We start from the raw sequence: 20259 nt of genomic DNA, 5'->3' as shown, positions 1-20259 counted from the left end.
TCTTTTGTTTCTGACCCTCTTTTTTTTTTTTTTTTTTTTAACAGCACAGTAACTTTGAGCAAGTCACTTAATTTCTCTGAACTTCAATTTCATCATTTGCTAAATGAGGGTAATAGCACCTTCCTAGTTTCACAGAATTGTCCTTCAGATTCAATGATGTAACATACCAAGTTACTCCATAAACCATAAAATAATTTGTTACTTCATTCTTATTATTTCCATTACCATCATCCATGTCATCATTTTAAAAATATCAGAGCGTGAAAAGATTACTTAACATCAAGCTGCCCTTAATCTTTAAAGTCTATAAAGCAGTGATCCTCAACTTATGCGCATCCTAGATATAGTTGGGAGATGTTTACAACTCTGTGTCAGGAAAGCCTATTTGGATACTAACAGTCAATCTATATGCAACTATAAGAGCAGAGACAGAGGGAATGCCGAAATTCATGCCTGAGTAGAACTTTATCAATCATTCAGACACACCTCATCGTTTTCACAGAGGTAGAAACAAAAACTAAGAGTTAAATTATTTTCCAAAGGTCACACAACCAGTTAGCTCTTCACCAAACCAGAACCACCCAGAATTTTAAACCACCATTCATTCATTCAAAGACCGTATTTGTTCATGTCGAATGCCTGATAGATAACTAATTCTGAAATACCACCAAGACTTCTCTGTGTATTTAATTGAGTAACTAGGTTTTCCCTACTGACTAGGAGAGTCAGATTGTTCCCACAGTATACGATTTACTTCTATGACTGTCCTGGCACATTCTATACCTTTGGCTAAAGATATCCTATAAATTAAATCTAGGCGTTTAGTACCTTCAAAATATGAACAAGACAAAATAGAAAGATAAAAGTTATCCAACTGGAAATGTAAGGTTATAAGTGACAATTATGTTCAGCATCTATAAGGTTACACCTATTTTCATGAAGCCTAAACTTGGAATCACATCCTTATTTTTGCACCAGGATTCTTGCTGTACACAGGCATTTTAAGGAAAATTAAAATAATTGTGTATGCACCTGACAGAACATGAGAATAAGAATTTTCTATCAACCTAAATGCCAAGGTCTTTCAGATTATTGAAAAAAGAATCAACAAAATATTTTAAAAAATGACAAGATATAAACAAGATAAACCTCTATGTAGAAAATAAAAAAGAATTTACTAAAAACAAGCTAAAAAAACCAGCCCAGCAAGGTTACAAAATCCATGATCAACAGAGAAAACAGAACAATTGCATTTCTTTACACTACAGTGGAAACACAAAAATGGAATTAAGAAAGCAATTCTATTCACAATAACTTCAAAAAAATGTTATTCACAATAACATTTACTTAGGAAAAAATTTAAAAAGGAATACCTAGACTTACTGAAAACTAAAAGACATTCTTTAAAAAGATAATCTCAATACAAGGAAAGACAGTCATGTTCATACACAAAGGACTTAATATTGTTAAAATGGCAACCTTTTCTAAATTTACCTATAGATTCAATTCACAAGCTATCAAAATTTCAACTTTTTTTTTTTTTTACAGAAATCAACAAAACTGACCCTTAAATGTATATGGAAATGCAAAGGACCCAGAAGAGCCACACTCTTCAAAAAGCACAAAGCAGGAGTTACATTTGCTAAATTTAAAACCTGCTATAAAATTACGATTATCAAAATGGTGTGGTACTCCCATAAGGGTAGGCAATGATCAATGGAATAGAATCAGGTGGCCAGAAAGAAACCCTGACATTTATGGTCATTTGAATGTTGACAAGGGTTCCAAGACAATTTGATGAGGAAAGAATATAAACAAACCTGGTAGACGTTGTAGGTTTGGTTCCAGACCACTGCAATAAAGTAAATATCAGAATAAATCAAGTCAAATGAATTTTTTGGATCCCCAGTGCACATACAAGTTTTGTCTAGTCTATACTGTAGTCTATTAAGTGTGCAATTGCATGAGGTAAAAAACACAATGTATATACTTTAATTTAAAAATAACTATTTTGGGGGGCACCTAGGTGGCTCAATTGGTTAAGCCTCTGACTTTGGATCAGATCGTGATCTTTCCGTTCATGAGTTCGAGCCCCATGTCAGGCTCTGTGTTGACAGCTCAGAGCCTGGAGCCCGCTTCAGATTCTGTGCCTCCATGGGGCACCTGGGTGGCTCAGTTGGTTAAGTGTCCAACTTTGGCTCAGGTCATGATCTCACAGTTCATGGGTTCGAGCCCCGCGTAAGGCTCTGTGCTGACAGCTAGCTCAGAGCCTGGAGCCTGCTTCAGATTCTGTTTCTCCCTTTCTCTCTGACCCTCCGCTGCTCATGCTCGTGCTCTCTCTCTCAGAAATAAAGAAAACATTAAAAAAAAGATTGTGTCTCCTTCTCTCTGCCCCTCCCCCCTCTCAAAAGTAAGTAAACAAACATTTAAAAAGTTTTTTTAATAACATTTAAAAATTTTTTAAATTTTTATTTACTTAATTTTCATCTTAGAGAGCATGGGGGAGTGAGTGGGGGGAGAAAAATAATCTTAAGCAGACTCCACGCTGAGCATGGAGCCCACCTCAGAGATTGATCCTACCACCCTAGGATCATGACCCAAACCAAAATCAGGAATTGGATGCTCAACTGACTGAGCAACTCAGACACCCCTAAAAACACTTTATTGCTAAAAAAAAAAAATGCTAAGTATCACCTGAAATTTCAGCTAGTGGTAATTACTGATCACAGATCATAAAAATTAAATTATAGAAAACTATGAAATATTTCAAAAATTGCCAAAATGTGACAGAGAAACAAAGTGAGCAAATGCTGTTGAGAAAATGGTGCCGACAGACTTGCTTGAAGCAGGAATGCCATAAACCTTTGTTAAAAACAGAAACAAACAAAACAAAACACTGTATCTAGGGCCACCTGGGTGACTCTTTCAGTTGGGCATTTGACTTGATTTTGACTCAGGTCATGGTCTCCCAGTTTGAGCCCCATGTTGGGCCCTACGCCGACAGCATGGAACCTACTTTGGATTCTCGGTCTCTGCCCTTCTCCTGACTCATGTTCTTTCTCTCTCTCAAAAATAAACAAACATTGAGGCACCTGGGTGGCTTAGTCGGTTAAGCGTCCGACTTTTGCTTAGGTCATGATCCCGCGGTTCGTGGGTTCGAGCCCCGCGTCGGGCTCTGTGCTGACTGCCAGCTCAGAGCCGGAAGCCAATTTCAGAGTCTGTGTCTCCCTCTCTCTCTGACCCTCCCCTGCTCACGCTGTCTCTCTCTCTCTCTCCTAGAAATAAATAAAAAATATTAAAAAAAAATAAACATTAAATAAGAAATACACAGTTATCTACACTGTGCAATAGAGCATAACACAATAAAAGAGTATGTCTGTTGTCTTTCCAATTAATGGTGCTGAAATAATGTAATATCCGTATGCAAAAGAATGAATTTAGACCTCTACCTCATACCATATAAAAAATTAATCTAAGTTGAATAAGATACCTAAATTGAGAGCTAAGATTACAAAACTCTGGGGCACCTGGGTAGCTCAGTCAGTTGAGTGACAGACTCTTGATTCTGGCTCAGGTCATGATCTCACGGTTAGTGAGATTGAGCCCTGCATGGGGCTCTTTGCTGACAGCACAGAGCCTGCTTGGGATTTTCTCAATTTCTCCCAAAACAAACAAATAAACTTAAAAAAATAAAGTAACATTACAAAATTCTTACAATAATATAGTACTCTCCATAACCTTGGGTTATATATTACAACAAAACTATAAGCGAGAAAACAAGACACTGATAAATTGTACTTCATCAAAATTTAAAACTTTTGTGCTTTAAAACATACCAATAAGGAAATGAAGATAACCCACAGACTGTGAAAAAGTATTTATAAATCACATCTTAATAAGGTCTTTCATCTAGAATATATAAGGAAATCTTACAACTGGGAACACTAAGAAAACTAATCCAGTTTTAAAATGCACAAAGGATTTGAATATTTCTCCAAATATACAAATGGATAATAAGCACATATGAAGATACTCAAAATCAATAGTCATTAGGGAAATGTAAATCAAAACCATGAGAAAGCAAGTGCATACCTATAAAAATAATTAAAATACAAGCTTAAAAGGCTGTGGAGAAAATGAACTCTCATACATTGCTAGTTAGAAATGTAAACTGCTGGTTCAGTTGGTGGAGCATGAGACTCTTGGTCTTGGGTTGTGGGTTCTAGTCCGCAGTTGGGTATAGAGATTGCTTAATAATAAAATCTTAGGGGGTGCCTGGGTGGCTCAGGTTGTGATCTCACGGTTCGTAAGTTTGAGCCCTGCATCAGGCTCTCTGCTGTCAGCACAGAGCCCACTTCAGATCCTGTCTCCCCCTCTCCCTCTGCCCCTACCCCACATTCTCTCTCTCTCAAAAATAAATACCAAAAAAATCTTAGAGGCACCTACGCGGCTCAGTCAGTTGGGTATCTGACCCTTGATTTTAACCCAGGTCATGATTTCATGGTTCATGGAATGGAGCCCTAGGTTGGCTCTGCACTGACGGCATGAGACCTGCTTAGATTCTCTCTCTTCCTCTCTCTCTGTCCCTCCCCGACTCATGCATGCTCATGCACTCTCTTGTTCTCTCCCAAAATTAAAAAAAAATTTATAAATATTAAAAATCTTTTTTCAAAAATTTTAATGTTTTATTTCTCACACACACACACACACACACACACACACACACAGCATGAGCAGGGGAGGGTCAGAGAGAGAGGGAGGTACAGAATCTGAAACAGGCTCCAGGCTCTGAGCTAGGTGTTAACTCTGTGTTAGCACAGAGCCCGACGTGGGGCTTGAACCATGAACTGTGAGATCATGACCTGAGCCGAAGTCGGATGCCCAACCGACTGAGCCACCCAGGTGCCCCATAAATATTAAAAATCTTAAGAAAAAGAAATGTAAAATGGTGAAGCCCCTTTGGACAACAGTTCAGCTCTTTCTCAAAAATTAAACTTAGAATTATTGTATGACCCAGCAATTCTGCTCCTAGGAATAAACCTTATACTAGAAATCTGAGAATTTATGTATATGCAAAACTTGAATGTAGAGGTACACAATAGCACTATTCTTAATAGCCAAAACACCTTCAAATGTTCAACAAGTGATGAATGGACAAATTAAATGTTGTAAATCCCTACAATGGAATATTATTTAGCCATAAAAAAAAGAATGTACTGATCCACACTACAGTATGAACTTCAAAAACATGCTCAATAAAAGAAGCCAGGCACAAAGACTACATGTGGTAGGACTTCATTTATATGTTGTATCTGGGAGAGGCAGATCCATAGAATCCGAAAATAGGTTAGTAGTTCTTTTGGGATGGGATTAGGGGTGCATAAAGGGGGTAGAAAAGAGATGAATAGGAGTTTCTATTAGTGGTCACCAGGTTTCTTTTTGGAGTGACAGGTTATTCTAAAATTAGAATGTTATACTTTCTAAAAATTGGAGTATAAAAGTGTACTAAAATTAGCAGCACAACTCTGTAAATACACTAAAAATTGAGTTACACATTTAAAATGAGTCCATTTTCAAAGCAAGAAAGTATCCAATGGAAAAAAGACAGCCTCTTCAGCAAATGGTGCTGGGAAAACTGGACGGCAACATGCAGAAGAATGAAACTACTTTCTGACACCATACACGAAAATAAACTCAAAATGGATGAAAGACCTAACTGTGAGACAGGAAATCATCAAAAACCTAAGAGAACACAGGCAGCAACCTCTTTGACCTCAGCTGCAGCAACTTCTTACTAGACCTGTCTTGGAGGCAAGGGAAATAAAAGCAAAAATGAACTATTGGGACCTCATGAAGATAAAAAGCTTCTGCACAGCAAAGGAAACAATCAACAAAACTAAAAGGCAACCTACCTACAGGATGGGAGAAGATATTTGCAAATGACATTACCGGATAAAGGGTCAGTATCCAAAATCTATAAAGAGCTTTTCAAACTCAACACCCAAAAAACAATCCAGTGGAGAAATGGGCAGAAGACACGAATAGACACTTTTCCAAAAAAGACATCCAGATGGCTAACAGACACATGAAAAGACACATCATTAGAGAAATACAAATCAAACCACAATGAGATACCACCTCACACCTGTCAGAATGGCTAAATGGAACAACTCAGGCAACACTGGATGTTGGCGAAGATGTTTCCCACCATTGGTGGGAAAGCAAACTGGGTACAGCCACTCTGGAAAACAGTATGGAGGTTCCTCAAAGAAGTAAAAATAGAACTACCCTCTGATACAGCTATGGCATTACGGGGTATTTATACAAAGGATACAAAAATGCTGATTTGAAGGGATACATGCATCCATATGTTTATAGCAGGACGATCAACAGTAGCCAAATTATACAGAGTCCAAATAAATGTCCATCAACTGACAAATGGATAAGGATGTGGTATATATACACAATGGAATACTACTCGGCAATCAAAAGGAATGAAATCTTGCTATTTGCAACAATGTGTGAAACAATGTGTGAAACCAGTCAGAGAGACAAATACATGGTTTCATTCGTATATGGAATATAAGAAACACAAGAGGTGAACATAGAGGAAGGGAAGGAAAAATGATGGAGGCAAACCATAAGAGATTTTTAAAAATATTTTTAAATATATATATTTTTTTATTTCTAGGGGAGAGAGAGAGACAGCGTGAGCAGGGGAGGGTCAGAGAGAGAGGGAGACACAGACTCTAAAATAGGCTCCAGGCTCTGAGCTGGCAGTCAGTACAGAGCCTGACCCAGGGCTCGAACCCACGAATCGCGAGATCATGACCTAAGCGAAAGTCGGACGCTTAACTGACTAAGCCACCCAGGCGCCCCTATTTTTTAAAATATTTTTAAATGTTTATTTATTTTTGAGAGAGAGAGAGGGAGACAGAGAATCTGAAGCAGGCTCCAAGCTCTGAGTTGTCAACACAGAGCCCAACACAGGGCTCGGACTCAGGAACCAGGAGAACATTACCTGAGCTGACATTGGATGTTTAACAGACTGAGCCACCCAAGTGCCCCATAAGACACTCTCCTGCATTGTACATTAACTTATTGGAAGAGTATGTGACTCTTAATCTTAGGGTTGTAAATTCGAGCCTCACATGGGGTGTAGAGATTACTTAAGTAAATAAAACTTTTTAAAAAATGTTAGTCTTTAATCAGATTCTGTGTAGACTAAAAAACATTATGAAAAATAAACAAATTTCAACATAAGAATTGCTTCAAAATATGGATTTATCTGCCAGCAGAATAAGGAAAACATAAAAATATGTGCATTTCCTTTATGGCAGTAGTTTAGAAAGACAAGAAATTCAAGCAGGAAATTTTCTAATCATAATCCAATTAAGAACATAAATGAAGCTCCGCATTGGGCTCTGTGCTGCCAGCTCAGCCTGGAGCCTGCTTTAGATTCTCTCTCCCTCTGTCCCTGCCCCTCCCCACTCTCACTCTGTCTGTATCTCTCAAAAAAAAAAAAAAAAAAAAAACCAAAAAAACCCAAAACCCAACAAAACATAAATGAGAGCCACCTGGGAGGCTCAGTCGGTTAAGCATCCAACTTCAGCTCAGGTCATAATCTTGTCTTCCATGAGTTCGAGCCCTGCACTGGGCTCTGTGCTGACAGCTCAGAGCCCGGAGCCTGCTTCAGATTCTGTTTCCCTCCTCTGCCCCTAGTCCACTCACACTGTCTCTCAAAACTGAATAAATGTTAAAAACAACATAAATGAGAGCTGCCCATCAAAAGTAGACTATAATAGTAACTCATCTTAATCTTTAGGTTCCCTTAGTACACTTTTGGGTTCTTACTTCCATTTTGTCTGTAGTGAGGTTTCAGATTCTCAAGTGCAAGTGTTTACCAATGTCTCATATGTACATGAGGTCAACAATGTATCTTCGACTCAGAAGCTACAAAGTTTCAAAAATTGATAGGACTGAAAGGAACCAAAAGATTGGGCCAAGAAAAGTCAAGATGACACTGAACTCAAAGGTCCTGTAGTTGGAAAGATCGCACCATAGGCACATAAACAAGGAGACTGCACTTGAGGGGCGCCTGAGTGGCCTGGTCAGTAAAGCATCCAACTCTTGTCGTCTCAAGTCATGACCTCACGGTTTGTGGGATCGAGCCCCTTGTCGGACTCCACTCTGACAGCGTGGAGCCTGCTTGGAATTCTCTCTCCCCCTCTCAAAATAAATGAATAAACATTAAAAGAAAAAAAAAAAAAAAGGAGACTGCACTTGAGCTGGGTACAACCCCAAAAAAGAATGAGGGGAGGTAAGAGGAAATGAAGGGAAAAAGAAAATAGCACAAGAGGTAAAGACATTATTTATGACCACTTGCTGGGACAAGTTGCATTCACATAGTGTTAAGAAATTGCTGAATGAAACACGTGAGTAAATATAAAGTTGTTTAAGGTTCTCTCCATTGCAGTACTCCACGTCCTCTCTGTTCAGGTAAAACCTTTTTCAAACCCAATGCAGAGAAAACTTGTATTTCTCTGAGAAGTTATGACTTCCTTTCTTTTGATGTTAGGAGTTTTGAATATAAGTTTCCATTCATCTGACTACCTGCTCAGAGTTGAAGATTGCTATGCCCATATCAATAGCCCTAAGAGTCTATTGTCATGACTACCCAAACATTTCTTTCTATTCTTTATTTTCCCAGATTCTAATTTATACCTAATTTTGTAATACTCAGTGCATTTAAGTAAGTCATATAAAAGTTCTTGCAGAACAAGGAAAGATATATGGAAATACTGGGGGCTAAGATGCCCACCACATCCCAACACTCAGACTACACACTCTGCTGAAAACAAGCCTCAAAGACCCTTTTTTCATTTACTAATTACAAACTACTAAACATTGGTAACACAAATTAATGTCACCAGGTGACATTCAAAATTGAGGTAGTCGTAGTGTGACAATAATTTGAAGACTTGCCAGACCTCTCTGGAAAAGAAGATTTGAGAAATATGTTCTCCCCTGTAATAAGTTACAATACATTAGCCCAGGAAATACCGCCTTGCCAAAATTACTGCAGAGCCTTAGTATCAACATTCATCAACACCGCAGTATGTATTTGGAACATGACTCTTTGAATCCCAGCAAGGATGGAGTCTGGAATCAATTTCCTTTTTTCTTTCTTTCTTTCTTTTTAAAAATGTTTTATTTATTTCTGAGAGAGAGAGACAGCGTGAACAGGGGAGGGTCAGAGAGAGAGGGAGACACAGAATCCGGAAAAGGCTCCAGGCTCTGAGCTGGCAGCACAGGGCCTGACATGGGGCTCGAACCCACGAACCGTGAGATCATGACCTGAGCTGAAGTTGGACACTTAACCGAGTAAGCCACCCAGGCACCCCTGGAGTCAATTTTCATGTAGGAAGGTTTTTTTTTTTAACTAAATATTTTCATCTGAAATCAATAATCTCAAGGTTAAGTTTCAGCACTGTTTGTGAATTTCATATTGCAGCTGCCCATACTCTAATTCCTACACCTTGATCCTGCTGCTCTTCTTACAGGCTAGACAAGCCCCTCCCCCATGCATGTGCACCTACCTCCTGGAGAAAGGCAAAGTAACCAACAAATATAAAAACATTTTCTAAGGAGTAAAGAAATCCTCAAAGAATCTATTTTACATAAATAGATCAGCAAATTTACATACTGTCACAATAGTTTGGTAACTAAAATTTATTCCACTTATGCCAAAGATTATAAAATATAATCCCTTACTTCAGTTATCATATGTTCCAAATACATACTAAAGTGGCAGACTGTTTTCATAAAATAAGGATACTCTTCACAAAGCCCTATTGTTTTAAGTTTATTCATTTATTTTGAGGGAGAGAGAGAGAATGAGAATCCCAAGCAGGATTCATGCTCTTAGCGTGGAGCCTGACCTGGGGTCTGATCTCATGGTTCATGACTTCAACCAAATCAAGATTTGGATGCTCAACCAACTGAGCCACCCAGGCACCCCTACGAAGCCCCATTTTTAATTTGAAAACTGACTTACATACTAGTAATTGTTCTGAAAGTAATCTTGTTGCCCAATTGAAGGATGAAATAGCAATAGAATTGATCCTCTTACATGTTTTGATGAAAAATATTTTTAAAATTAGTATTTGAGGGGTGCCTGGCTGGCTCGGTTGGTAGAGCATGCGACTTTTGATCTTGGGGGCATAAGATGCAGCCTACTTTGGCTGCAGATTTTACTTAAAAGAAAATTGGTGAAAAAAATCTAGAATAAGCAGGCAAAATGCATTTTGATCCACAGGCATTTTGTCCTCCTTGGCAAAGAAACAAATGACAATTTTCAAGGAGGCATATTCACAACTTATTATTATTTAAGATTTTAGTTTAAAGAAATCTCTACACCCCACATGGGCTCAAACCTACAACTCTTAAGATCAAGAGTCACATACTTTACCAACCGAGCCAGTCAGGCACCCCTGAAAGTTATAATTTAAAAAAAAATTTTTTAATGTTTATTCATTTTTGAGAAAGAGAGGAGAAAGGGTAGGGAGGGAGACACAGAATCCGAAGCAGGCTCCAGGCTCCAAGCTGTGAGCACACAGCCCGATGTGGGGACCAAACTCACAAACCATGAGATCATGACCTGAGCTGATACTTAACCAACTGAGCCACCCAGGTGCCCTTGAAAGTTATAACCTTTGAAGGTATTTTTGGGTTACTTGTTTTTGTTTTTTTAATTTTCAAGAGAGCATGCATGTGCGCAACCATGGGGAGATGGAGAGAGAGAGAGCAGGACAGAGGATCTGAACCAGGCTCTGCACTGACAGCATAGCGCCCAATGCAGGTCTCAAAGTCGTGAATGGAGATATTATGACATGAGCTGAAGTCGGACATTTAGCCCACTGAGCCACCCAGGCACCCTGGGTTACTGTTTTTTAAATACACTTTGGTCTTGTTGTTGAATGGGAATAGAGAACAACATTGGGAGGTACAAATACAGTAGTGTAACACCACCATACTCTTTTCCCTCAGCAAGCAGGAACTCCTCTCTAGAAGTAACCCTGTTCCAGCTTCTTGATTAGTATTGGCTATCTTTCTAGAGACAGTTTATTAGTTTTTTTGAACTTAAATGGAAAATGCTTCCCATTAAAGCCATTTTGCTTTTGCTTTTGCTGAGGGGGAATAGGTAGTTTAAAAGACCTCATAATCTGAGGAAAATCAAAATCATAGTCATTAATCTGAGATGTTAAATAAAATTCATAGATAAACGTCAATTCTTCCTCTAGGCCTCCTTCAGTGTAATCTCTTAAAGATCTCTCAAGGAAATATTTAGGCAATAAAGGCAAAAGAGGGTTATTTTATCAACATTGGCACATGTGTTTTACTAAATTCTCCTGCTTGAACTAAAGTCATTAATGCTTTAAGAATAAGGTGCTGAAGGGCCCCTGGGTGACTCAGATGGTTAAGCGTCTGACTCTTAATTTCACCTCAGGACATGATCTCCGTGTTCGTGAAATGGAGTCCTGTGTGGGACTCTGCACTCATAGTGTGGAACCTGCTTGGGATTCTCTCTCCCTCTTTCTCTGCCCTTCCCTCACTCAAACACACGCACACTCTCTCTCATAGTAAACATTAAAAAAAAAAAAAAGGAATTGAGATATATATATAGAGAGAGAGAATATATATGTGTGTGTGTATATATACATAGATATATATATTTAATAAGGTGCTTAAAGATCTACTTAGCACACAAATAGCAATGAAAAAAATGATCTGTAGGTTTTGTTCTTTGAAATGTTCCAGGTACAGGAGTTTACCAGGGTAAAAGGTGAAACACATGAAACAAGAGGGCAAAATATTGGTATCTCAAAGGAGGGAAAGGATTCTCTCAACTTTGAAATTTTCTATAGCACAGTTTTGCTTAAGTTATGCTTGAAAATACCATGACTCAAACTGTAAGGAAAAATTCTTAGAGAAATGAATCTATAAATCAAAACAAATCTTATAAGTCATTTTGAGTAGTTCTTTTTCCTTAAGGTTCACTGCACTGTAATTTTCTGCCTTGCTAAAAAGAATGTCAAGCACATTTGCACTTTCAATCCCTGATCTGCTCCTTACATGAATAGTCTTCAGACTAGCAGATGACTATATCTTCCACAAGAGCTATAATGAATTCTTTCTGACAGTAGGTAAATTGCCCACAGCAGTTTTTGCTTACAATATTTAGAACTCATTCACACTGAAAAACCTCAGAATTATAATCATTCTCACCAACAAAAATTATCTGACACTTTTCCATTATTACGACATTGCCTGGTACTTTATTACTAAAATGTTCTGGTATCACTTCATTGCATACTGAATTCCAGTTTGCATTTGTAGCACAAAACATTTAAGTTGCAAAAATCAATTATTAACCAAGAAAAATATTACCCCATGCTAAAGCTATTATTTTATGTTTTTTCTTAGTTCTATCAGAAAACCTTCACCAAATAAATTAGAACATAAACTGGCTGCCAAATGTTACTACTGGGAGAAACTAGGTAAAGTGTATATGAGATCTCTCCCTGATATTTATTATAATTGCATGTGAATTAAATTATAACTTATCTCAAAGTTAAATGTTGAAAATATGAAATATAGGCTCTCTCTTTTGGGATTTTTTTTTCGGTTCAACTGCAGAGAATTATAGAATAGAATACGATAATGCTATACAACAAAGCAAACAGTGCAGAATGCCTCAATATTACTAAATATACTTATTTACTGCTTAGGTAGAAATTCACTGATTGTACAACTGGAGAGAAAAGGTGTGATCTAACAGAGTTTTGAGTGATAAACAGGGTGGGCATGAACATATTGGTATTTCTAATTCCTTTGTACCCTTGGTTAAGCTCTAGGATACTGGAGAACTGGATCTGTCTTCTAGAAAGAGGTAAAGGAGGGGTGCCTGGGTGGCTCAGTCAGTTAAGTGTCAGATTCTTGATCTCAGCTCAAGTCATGATCTGTTTGGTTCATGAGATCAAACCCAGCATGAGGCTCTGTGCTGACTGTGTGGAGGCTGCTTGGGATTCTCTCTCTCCCCTTTCTCTGACCTCCCCCAACCTGTCTCTCAAAATAAACAAACTAAGAAAAAAATGGGGGAGAAGAAATGTCCATAAACAGGAAATTAAAACCACATGTGCTCTTATTTCACTCACTCTTCATGATGTTATTGTCACAGCCACACATTTAGACTGCCAAAAACTTATTTAGTAATAAATGGTTCATGGGGTGCCTGGATGGCTAAATGTCCAACTTCAGCTCAGGTCATGATCTTGAGGTTTGTGAGTTTGAGCTCCCCATCGGCTGTCTGCTGTAAGCACAGAGCCTGCTTTGGATCCTCTGTCTCTCTTTTTCTCTGCCCTTCTCCCAGCTAGAGCGTGGGCATGATGGTACTCTCTCTCTCAAAAATAAACATAAAAAAATAATAAATGGTTCATGTTTTCTCCTTAAATTCTTCCTCAAGAAACCCAAATCCTTATGATAAAAGATGCCATACCTCAGAGCAGTAGCCATTGGAGAGTTTTTAATTTTTTAAATAGAGCAAATTAGAGATAAAAGTGCTCTCGAGTTGAAAGAGACCTCTGACATCACTGACTTTGCACAGGGTTGCATACATACTCTGTCCGCTGCTCTATACCAGAAAGAGTCCAGGTTTTGTTAATCCTCATGTTCCCAACAGATCTCACACAGAGGTACTAAGTAATAGTTTGCTCAGTTAAATTGAAGTAAAAAAGAGTTAAAACCAGGGGGCCTGGCTGACTCAGTCAGTAGAGCATGCAACACTTGCTCTGGTGGTCACAGGTTCGAGCCCTGTGTTGCGGGCAGAGAATAGTAATAATAATAATAATAATATCTTTAAAAAAACAGTTAAGGGGTGCCTGGGTGGCTCAGTTGGTTAAGCATCCGACTTCAGCTCAGGTCATGATCTCACGGTTCATGGGTTCGAGCCCCACGTGAGGCTCTGTGCTGACAGCTCATAGCCTGGAGCCTGTTTCGGATTCTGTGATTCCCTCTCTCTCTGCTCCTCTCCCACTTACACTCTGTCTCTCACTCTCAAAAATAAACATAAAAAAAACAGTTAAAACCAATCACTTCTTTTTGAGGGCCATGCTTAAAACATCTGCAAAATATTTAGCATCTTAACCTCTTAAAGTAATGAACACATTGAATTAATCTCAAGTCAAACTGACATATTTTATAAAAAAAAAAGGAGTAAATTTAAAAACTTTAAAAAGAGACAAAACCTCCAACGCTTCTGATTATATCTGTTGTTTAGTCTCACATGTGCTCTCTTAAGACTTTCCCCATTTATTAGGGAATATGGTGAAAATATACATGTAAACTTACATAGCAACTTTGCAATAGCCTCAAATGCCTTATAGTCATGTCAGGTTAGAGTTTTGTGGTATTATTCCAAAACTGTAAACTATTTTATAATTTTTTGGAATTCGTTTTTTAAATTACTCTAGATTTTGCAGTATAAATAAGAGGACATTCCCATGTTTAAACACCTTGTTTATGTGGTAATTTCATTACAACTAGGGAAGTATAAATTAAAATAATGAACTATATTAGGGATTATTTGAAAATATTAATTTAAATTTAATACGCATGACCTTTGATTAAAAATTCCATTTCTATGACACTGTCCTATAGAAATAGATGTATTTAAAGATCAATGTGAGCTTTGTTTAATAGAGAAAAAAAATTAAAAATTTTTTTTCTGAGAGAGAGCACAAGCAGGGAAAGGGCAGAGAGAGAGAGGACAGAGAATCTGAAGCAGGATCTGTGCTGACAGCAGTGAGCTCAATGTGGGGCTTGAACTCACGAACCATGAGATCATGACCTGAACCAAAGTCAGACGTTCAACCAATTGAGCCACCAAGGTGCCCTAAGAAAAAAGAATTTAAATTAGAGGTCTAAAAATAAAGGCATTGTTAAATTCTGATGTATATTCACCCTTGTGACATCATGTGTAAGTTAGAGGAATGAGGTAAATATATAAATACTGTTTAGGGAAAATGTAAAGGATGTAACGGGAAGTTTAAAAAAAAGAAAGAAACTCTCCTGAGTTGCTCAGTCAGTTGACTGTACTGTCCCATGATGTCAGTTCAGGTCATGATCCCAAGGTTGTGGGATCGAGCCCCCCATCAGATTATCTCCCCTTCTGCCCCCTTTCCCCACTTGCACTCTCTCTAAAAAATAAAAAAAGGAACAAGTGAGCAGTGCATGTTAAGGAGGCCACATTATTTAGAAATGCAAACATATGTATATATTCCCAAACCATTAACAGTGATTGCTTCTGGACTCAGAGGTTTATAAAAATGGGAGTCTACTTTAACTCACTCTATTTCTATACTCTTAGATTTAACAACGGGGTCTTACAAACTTTAAAGCTACTAGAGAAAAATTAACCTATAGGCAAGGGCACGAAATTATAGGAGCTACTAAGCCATAAATGTCACTTCTTCCTGCTTTTGGGGTTTCTATTCAAGACTCAAGTTCCCATCTTACCACGATAGCCAGCTATTTCTAAGGGATTCCTTCTTTTCATAGGATCGAGATTATAAGTAAATGGTGGAATCGGATACTCTGCAAATGTATTCTAGAGGTGAGAAAAAACACCTAGAGGAACAATGCTTTTTCACTCCTCACATTCTGATGCTGCAGACAAAGATCTTTCTTATAACCAGAGCCCACTACTAGCAAGTGATTGTCACAGGGTCCAGAGTAGGTGACAGACTGGGACTCGGCTAGGCGCCTGACGCAGTACTCAACCATGAACAATCATTCATGCTTCTGAGCCTTTTCAAACCTTCAAAAGATGGCCAACTGACTATTATTGCTTTCTCCCTATTCTTCCCCAGTAGAATAAAGAATATCTGTGGGGCGCCTGGGTGGCTCGGCCGGGTGAATATCTGACTCTTGATTTGTGGCTCAGGTCATGATACCAGGGTTATGGGATGAAGCCCCATGTTGGGCTCTGAACTGAGGTGGAGCCTCCTTAAGCCCCTATTTCTCCTTCCCTTTCTCTCTCTCCCCCTCTGCTCCTCACCCCTGCTCATGTGCTCTCTTAAAAAAAAAATGTGTAATAGCATTACTGAATGTTTTTAAAATGCCTAATTAAGTAACAAATGTAATGAACAGCGGTTACAAGCTTCACTGCTAGAGATTCTACAGTTTCTGCTCCATTCTAGAAAACTAGATGGAAAAGGAAGAAAACTACAAAATCACATAGCAACTATGGGGATCGGGTAAGTTATTTCCAGATTACTTATCATAAAACCTCACGTACACATTGGTGTATGTACTCAAAACTTGCTGTCAAATATCTCAGGAAGGAAAAATAAGGCCTGGGATAATTTAAAATTTTTTGAGCAATATTGCTTGTGCCAAAGTAAAATCTTATTTTAATAACGTGAAATGGTTACTGGCTAAACGGTTTTTTTGAAAAGAAAATTTGAGAAAATTTTTAGATGTCATTATACATCCAAGTTAGATTCACAAGCCATCAGACCGGGAAGGGACAAAGTTGGCCAAAAACTTGGCCAATCTCATCACTTTTTTTTTTTAAGAACCAGAAAACTTAAGTGACTTGCCCCAGTTAGAATAAAAACTGAGACTAATCTCAGGTCTCTCAACTTCCAGATCAACGGCTTTCTCTCCCTTATACCTGCCGCCTTCCAGAAATTGAACAGAACTAAAAAGAATGAACTGGATTAAAAATATGTTGATTTCAAGAAAAGTACTGACGAATCTCATCTTGGACTTGTTAGTACTGATTTGGGGGGTGGAGGGGAACAAAGTACAAGTCCCGTAAAATTTAAAAGTTGTTATTTATTATGGGTTGACATATGAATTGACACTACTTAACAATATAATTGTTCTTATGGATTTTCCTGTTTTTAAAACCCATTCATAGGACATTGCCATACTGTTGCCATGCTTACAGCGCTGCTTACTTATGGCCCTAAGACAGGAACAGGAAACAAAGGAAACTTGTTATCTAGGTAACGTAAAAGATCCTGCTGTCAATATATGTTAAAAAATAAACTTATTTACGTCTCGAAACTACCTCTGTGGTCAGAGAGATAGGACAGAGGCTGCTGCCTGCCATCCTAACCTTTAAGGGCGGACAATATTCTTTTGTGAACCCAGGCACTGGCTATCAAAGGAGTCCTTTGTTTCTGCCCCCTCGTTTCCACCGCCACCCGAGCCTTACCTGGGGTAGTACGCAGTGTAGTTCATGAAGAGCTGGGTGCCCGCCGGGTAGTACGCTGTGGAGGGCTGTAGTGCTCGTGGATTCAAAAGCACGGAGGGCTGATAAATGGCAGCTTCAGTAGGAATAACCGCTGCAGGAGCTGGAAATGTGTAGGAGGGAGGAGACAGGCCTAAATAAGCAAAGAGAGAGACTTTAAACATATTTGTCACAAGTGACACACGTGCTAGCAGTAAAGCCACCGTTCCACACATACATACATTTTCTTTTTTTCACACAGACGTTTCGAGGACACTAGCTCTTTGTCCTCCCAAGCAACCATCTTTTTATTGCATAGATTTAATGTTTTCTGAAATCTTTATTACAATGTGAAATTTCTCAAATGTGTAATCTTTTACAAATCTGTAAACACATTTTTAATGCAATTTTTTGGTGAATCTTAAACTCATCAATCATTGAATCCTGACCCTTCATACAAAATTTGATTAAAATGCCCAAGCAATTTCCTTTTGATTATACGGAGAACACCTAAAAATAATCTCAAAGCCTGAACACCTGGAAATTGGAAAAAGGCAACTAGCAAGTGAACTTTTACATTTTTTCAATCATTTCACAATGTGTGATTTTCTTTTTAGTGTTTGTTTATTATAGAGAGAGAGGAGGAGAGAGAGTGTGAGTGGCGGGGGAGGGGGGCAGAGAGAGAGGGAGACAAAGAATCCAACATGGGACTCAAACCCACAAACCACAAGATCATGACCTGAGCCCAAATCAAGATGCTTAACCGACTGAGTCACCCAGGCGTCCCTGGTTTTTATTTTCTACTCGAGTGCTGGTTACCACAAAGTAACCCATTGAGGAAAGGAACACAGGACTGACATTTAGTATAACTTCAAACTAAAAGCGGGTTGTTATTGTTGCCCTTTTGAGAGCTATGCTGTTCTTTCGTCTTGTTACCTCCTCTATAGTAAGCGTAAGATGCAAACGGCTATGATAAAAACAATTTAACCAGTTCCATGCATTAGGCCCAAGCATAGAAGGCACCAGAGTGAATGGACCTAGGAGTAGATTAGCTGCATTATTTCCACCTAAGCAAAACCCAGAAGGTAGGATTTGAAGCTAATCTAATTCTTCGGATGTGTTTTAAGAAAAAACAAAAAAAAAACAGACAACAGGGGTGCCTGCGTGGCTCAGGTGATTGAGTGTCTGACTCGAGTTTTGCTCAGGTCATGATCTCAGGGTCTTTGGATCAAGCCCCATATCAGGCTCTGTGCTGAGTAAGGAGCCTGCTTAAGATTCTCTCTCTCATTCTTTCCTTCTGCCCCTCTCCCCTGCTTACATGTGCTCTCTTTAAAATATTTGAAAAAAACCCCAAAAAACAGCAAAAAGACCACCACATAATCTGAAAGATAACTCTCAAGAAATATATGCTCAAGTCTTCCCAAGAGTCAGCTGATAAAAAGCTGACTCAGTTTAAACAGAGAAGGATGAAATTCTATTATCTTCCAGTTATTCAACATCTTCCAGGCCCCATAACTCTTTTAAGTCAGACTAGTTACTGGTCAGTAGCTTTAGCAAGTGGGATGAAGACAACTATCCAGGCCATCTGCACCAGACAGGAGAGATAAATGAGAGGTGGCTTGAATTTGGAATTTCTGACTTTAATTTTTATACATGGAACCATCTAATATAGTTTGCAAATAACAGGGATACCTTTTCACAGGAAAATCTCAATTGTCTTTTGCTTTTCTTACAAGTTTCTACATGTGCATAGTGATGAGTAAGAATCTGAATAGGGGTACATAAACCAAAGACCAACATATCGATCTGCTATTCAACTTTTAGGTATCTCCTTCATAATTCAACAAAACCTGTGATGCATGTTTGGTACTTAATGTAAAATTAAAATTATGATTCCTGACCTTCAAAATTCCACAAAAGGGCAAACAGAACAAATTGAGGCACTAAGTCATACAGAAAATTATAAAGCGTATGCCTATATCTTGCTTTCACAACTATCAAGCAATTCATTATATGACAATATAAAGAAATGTATAAATTTTTGATAACAAAACAGATTAGGATGCCCAGACTTGGATATTCCTCAACTGAGAAGAGCTATTCTTATACTCCTAAGAGAGAAGCAGATGTATATATTCATAGGTTAGAAAAGTGGAATTTTCCTCCCAATGTCCAACTTTTTCAAAAAGTTAAAATTTCAATAAACAAATTAACGTTTTAAATTTTAAACCACTGAGAGTGTAGCAGCATTTCTTTCCAGAATGAACAAGAAACTCCTCAGTGGGGAATTTCCAATCTATTTTAACTTCTTTAGTTGTTGAGAGTAGATTAAAAAATATGCAATTTCTCTAAGCATTTTGGTTGCTGTAAAAATAGGAAATCACCTAAAGTGAGTTGGCAGGGGAAAAAACCCTCCAGTAGAACAGGAATAGTATTACAATGTATTGATTAGAATTTTTTTTTTTTTAATGAGTATGCCTTCCCCTTGTAAGTAGTTAATTTTGGTTAAAGTTTTTGAAGAGTATTAAAATACATGGAAATCTATTTTTATGAAAAAACATTTAAAAATTTTTTCTGTTATTTTAGGGCTTGCAGAAGGAAAGGGGGAAAAATGAGTCTTAAGAAGAAAGTCTTAAGAAGAAAGAAGAAAGACCAATTTTCCACTAGGAAGAGAGAAGTAAAAGGATACCACAGCAGAATAATTTGGGTTATACATCATGAAGAGATTCCCTTATCTCAGTGCTTGATAAGATTATTGCTAAAGGATATTGAAAGTTACTGATATTATCAGTGGTTTATGGACAGGATACATAGGACTAAGATTAAAATACCACTTAAACCCATTTTCAAAACTTGACAGCCATTAGTCATCAACTCTTAGATGTTCACCAAAAGCAAGCAGCAGATAAATGGAATATTAGCATTTAGGAAGTCAGGGGGGGGGGGGGGGGGATTAAGCC

General features: G+C 38.1%; 1 protein-coding gene across 5 annotated transcripts in view; it reads right to left on the bottom strand.

Annotated features, from left to right (window-relative positions):
• The window catches only part of ESRP1 (epithelial splicing regulatory protein 1), a 69285-nt gene that overhangs the window by 18152 nt on the left and 30874 nt on the right, over positions 1-20259 (bottom strand). For all 5 annotated transcript variants that reach the window (XM_077771284.1, XM_077771286.1, XM_077771287.1 and 2 more), the window contains exon 13: positions 17285-17453. In XM_077771284.1, coding sequence (XP_077627410.1) covers positions 17285-17453 — 169 coding nt within the window. The remainder of the gene's footprint in view (positions 1-17284; positions 17454-20259) is intronic.

Source organism: Crocuta crocuta, unplaced genomic scaffold, assembly GCF_008692635.1.
Source record: "Crocuta crocuta isolate KB4526 unplaced genomic scaffold, BGI_CrCroc_1.0 scaffold235, whole genome shotgun sequence".
Lineage (NCBI taxonomy): Eukaryota > Metazoa > Chordata > Mammalia > Carnivora > Hyaenidae > Crocuta > Crocuta crocuta.
The sequence above is the reverse complement of the archived record's forward strand: the minus strand, read 5'-3'. Positions and strand labels throughout refer to the sequence as shown.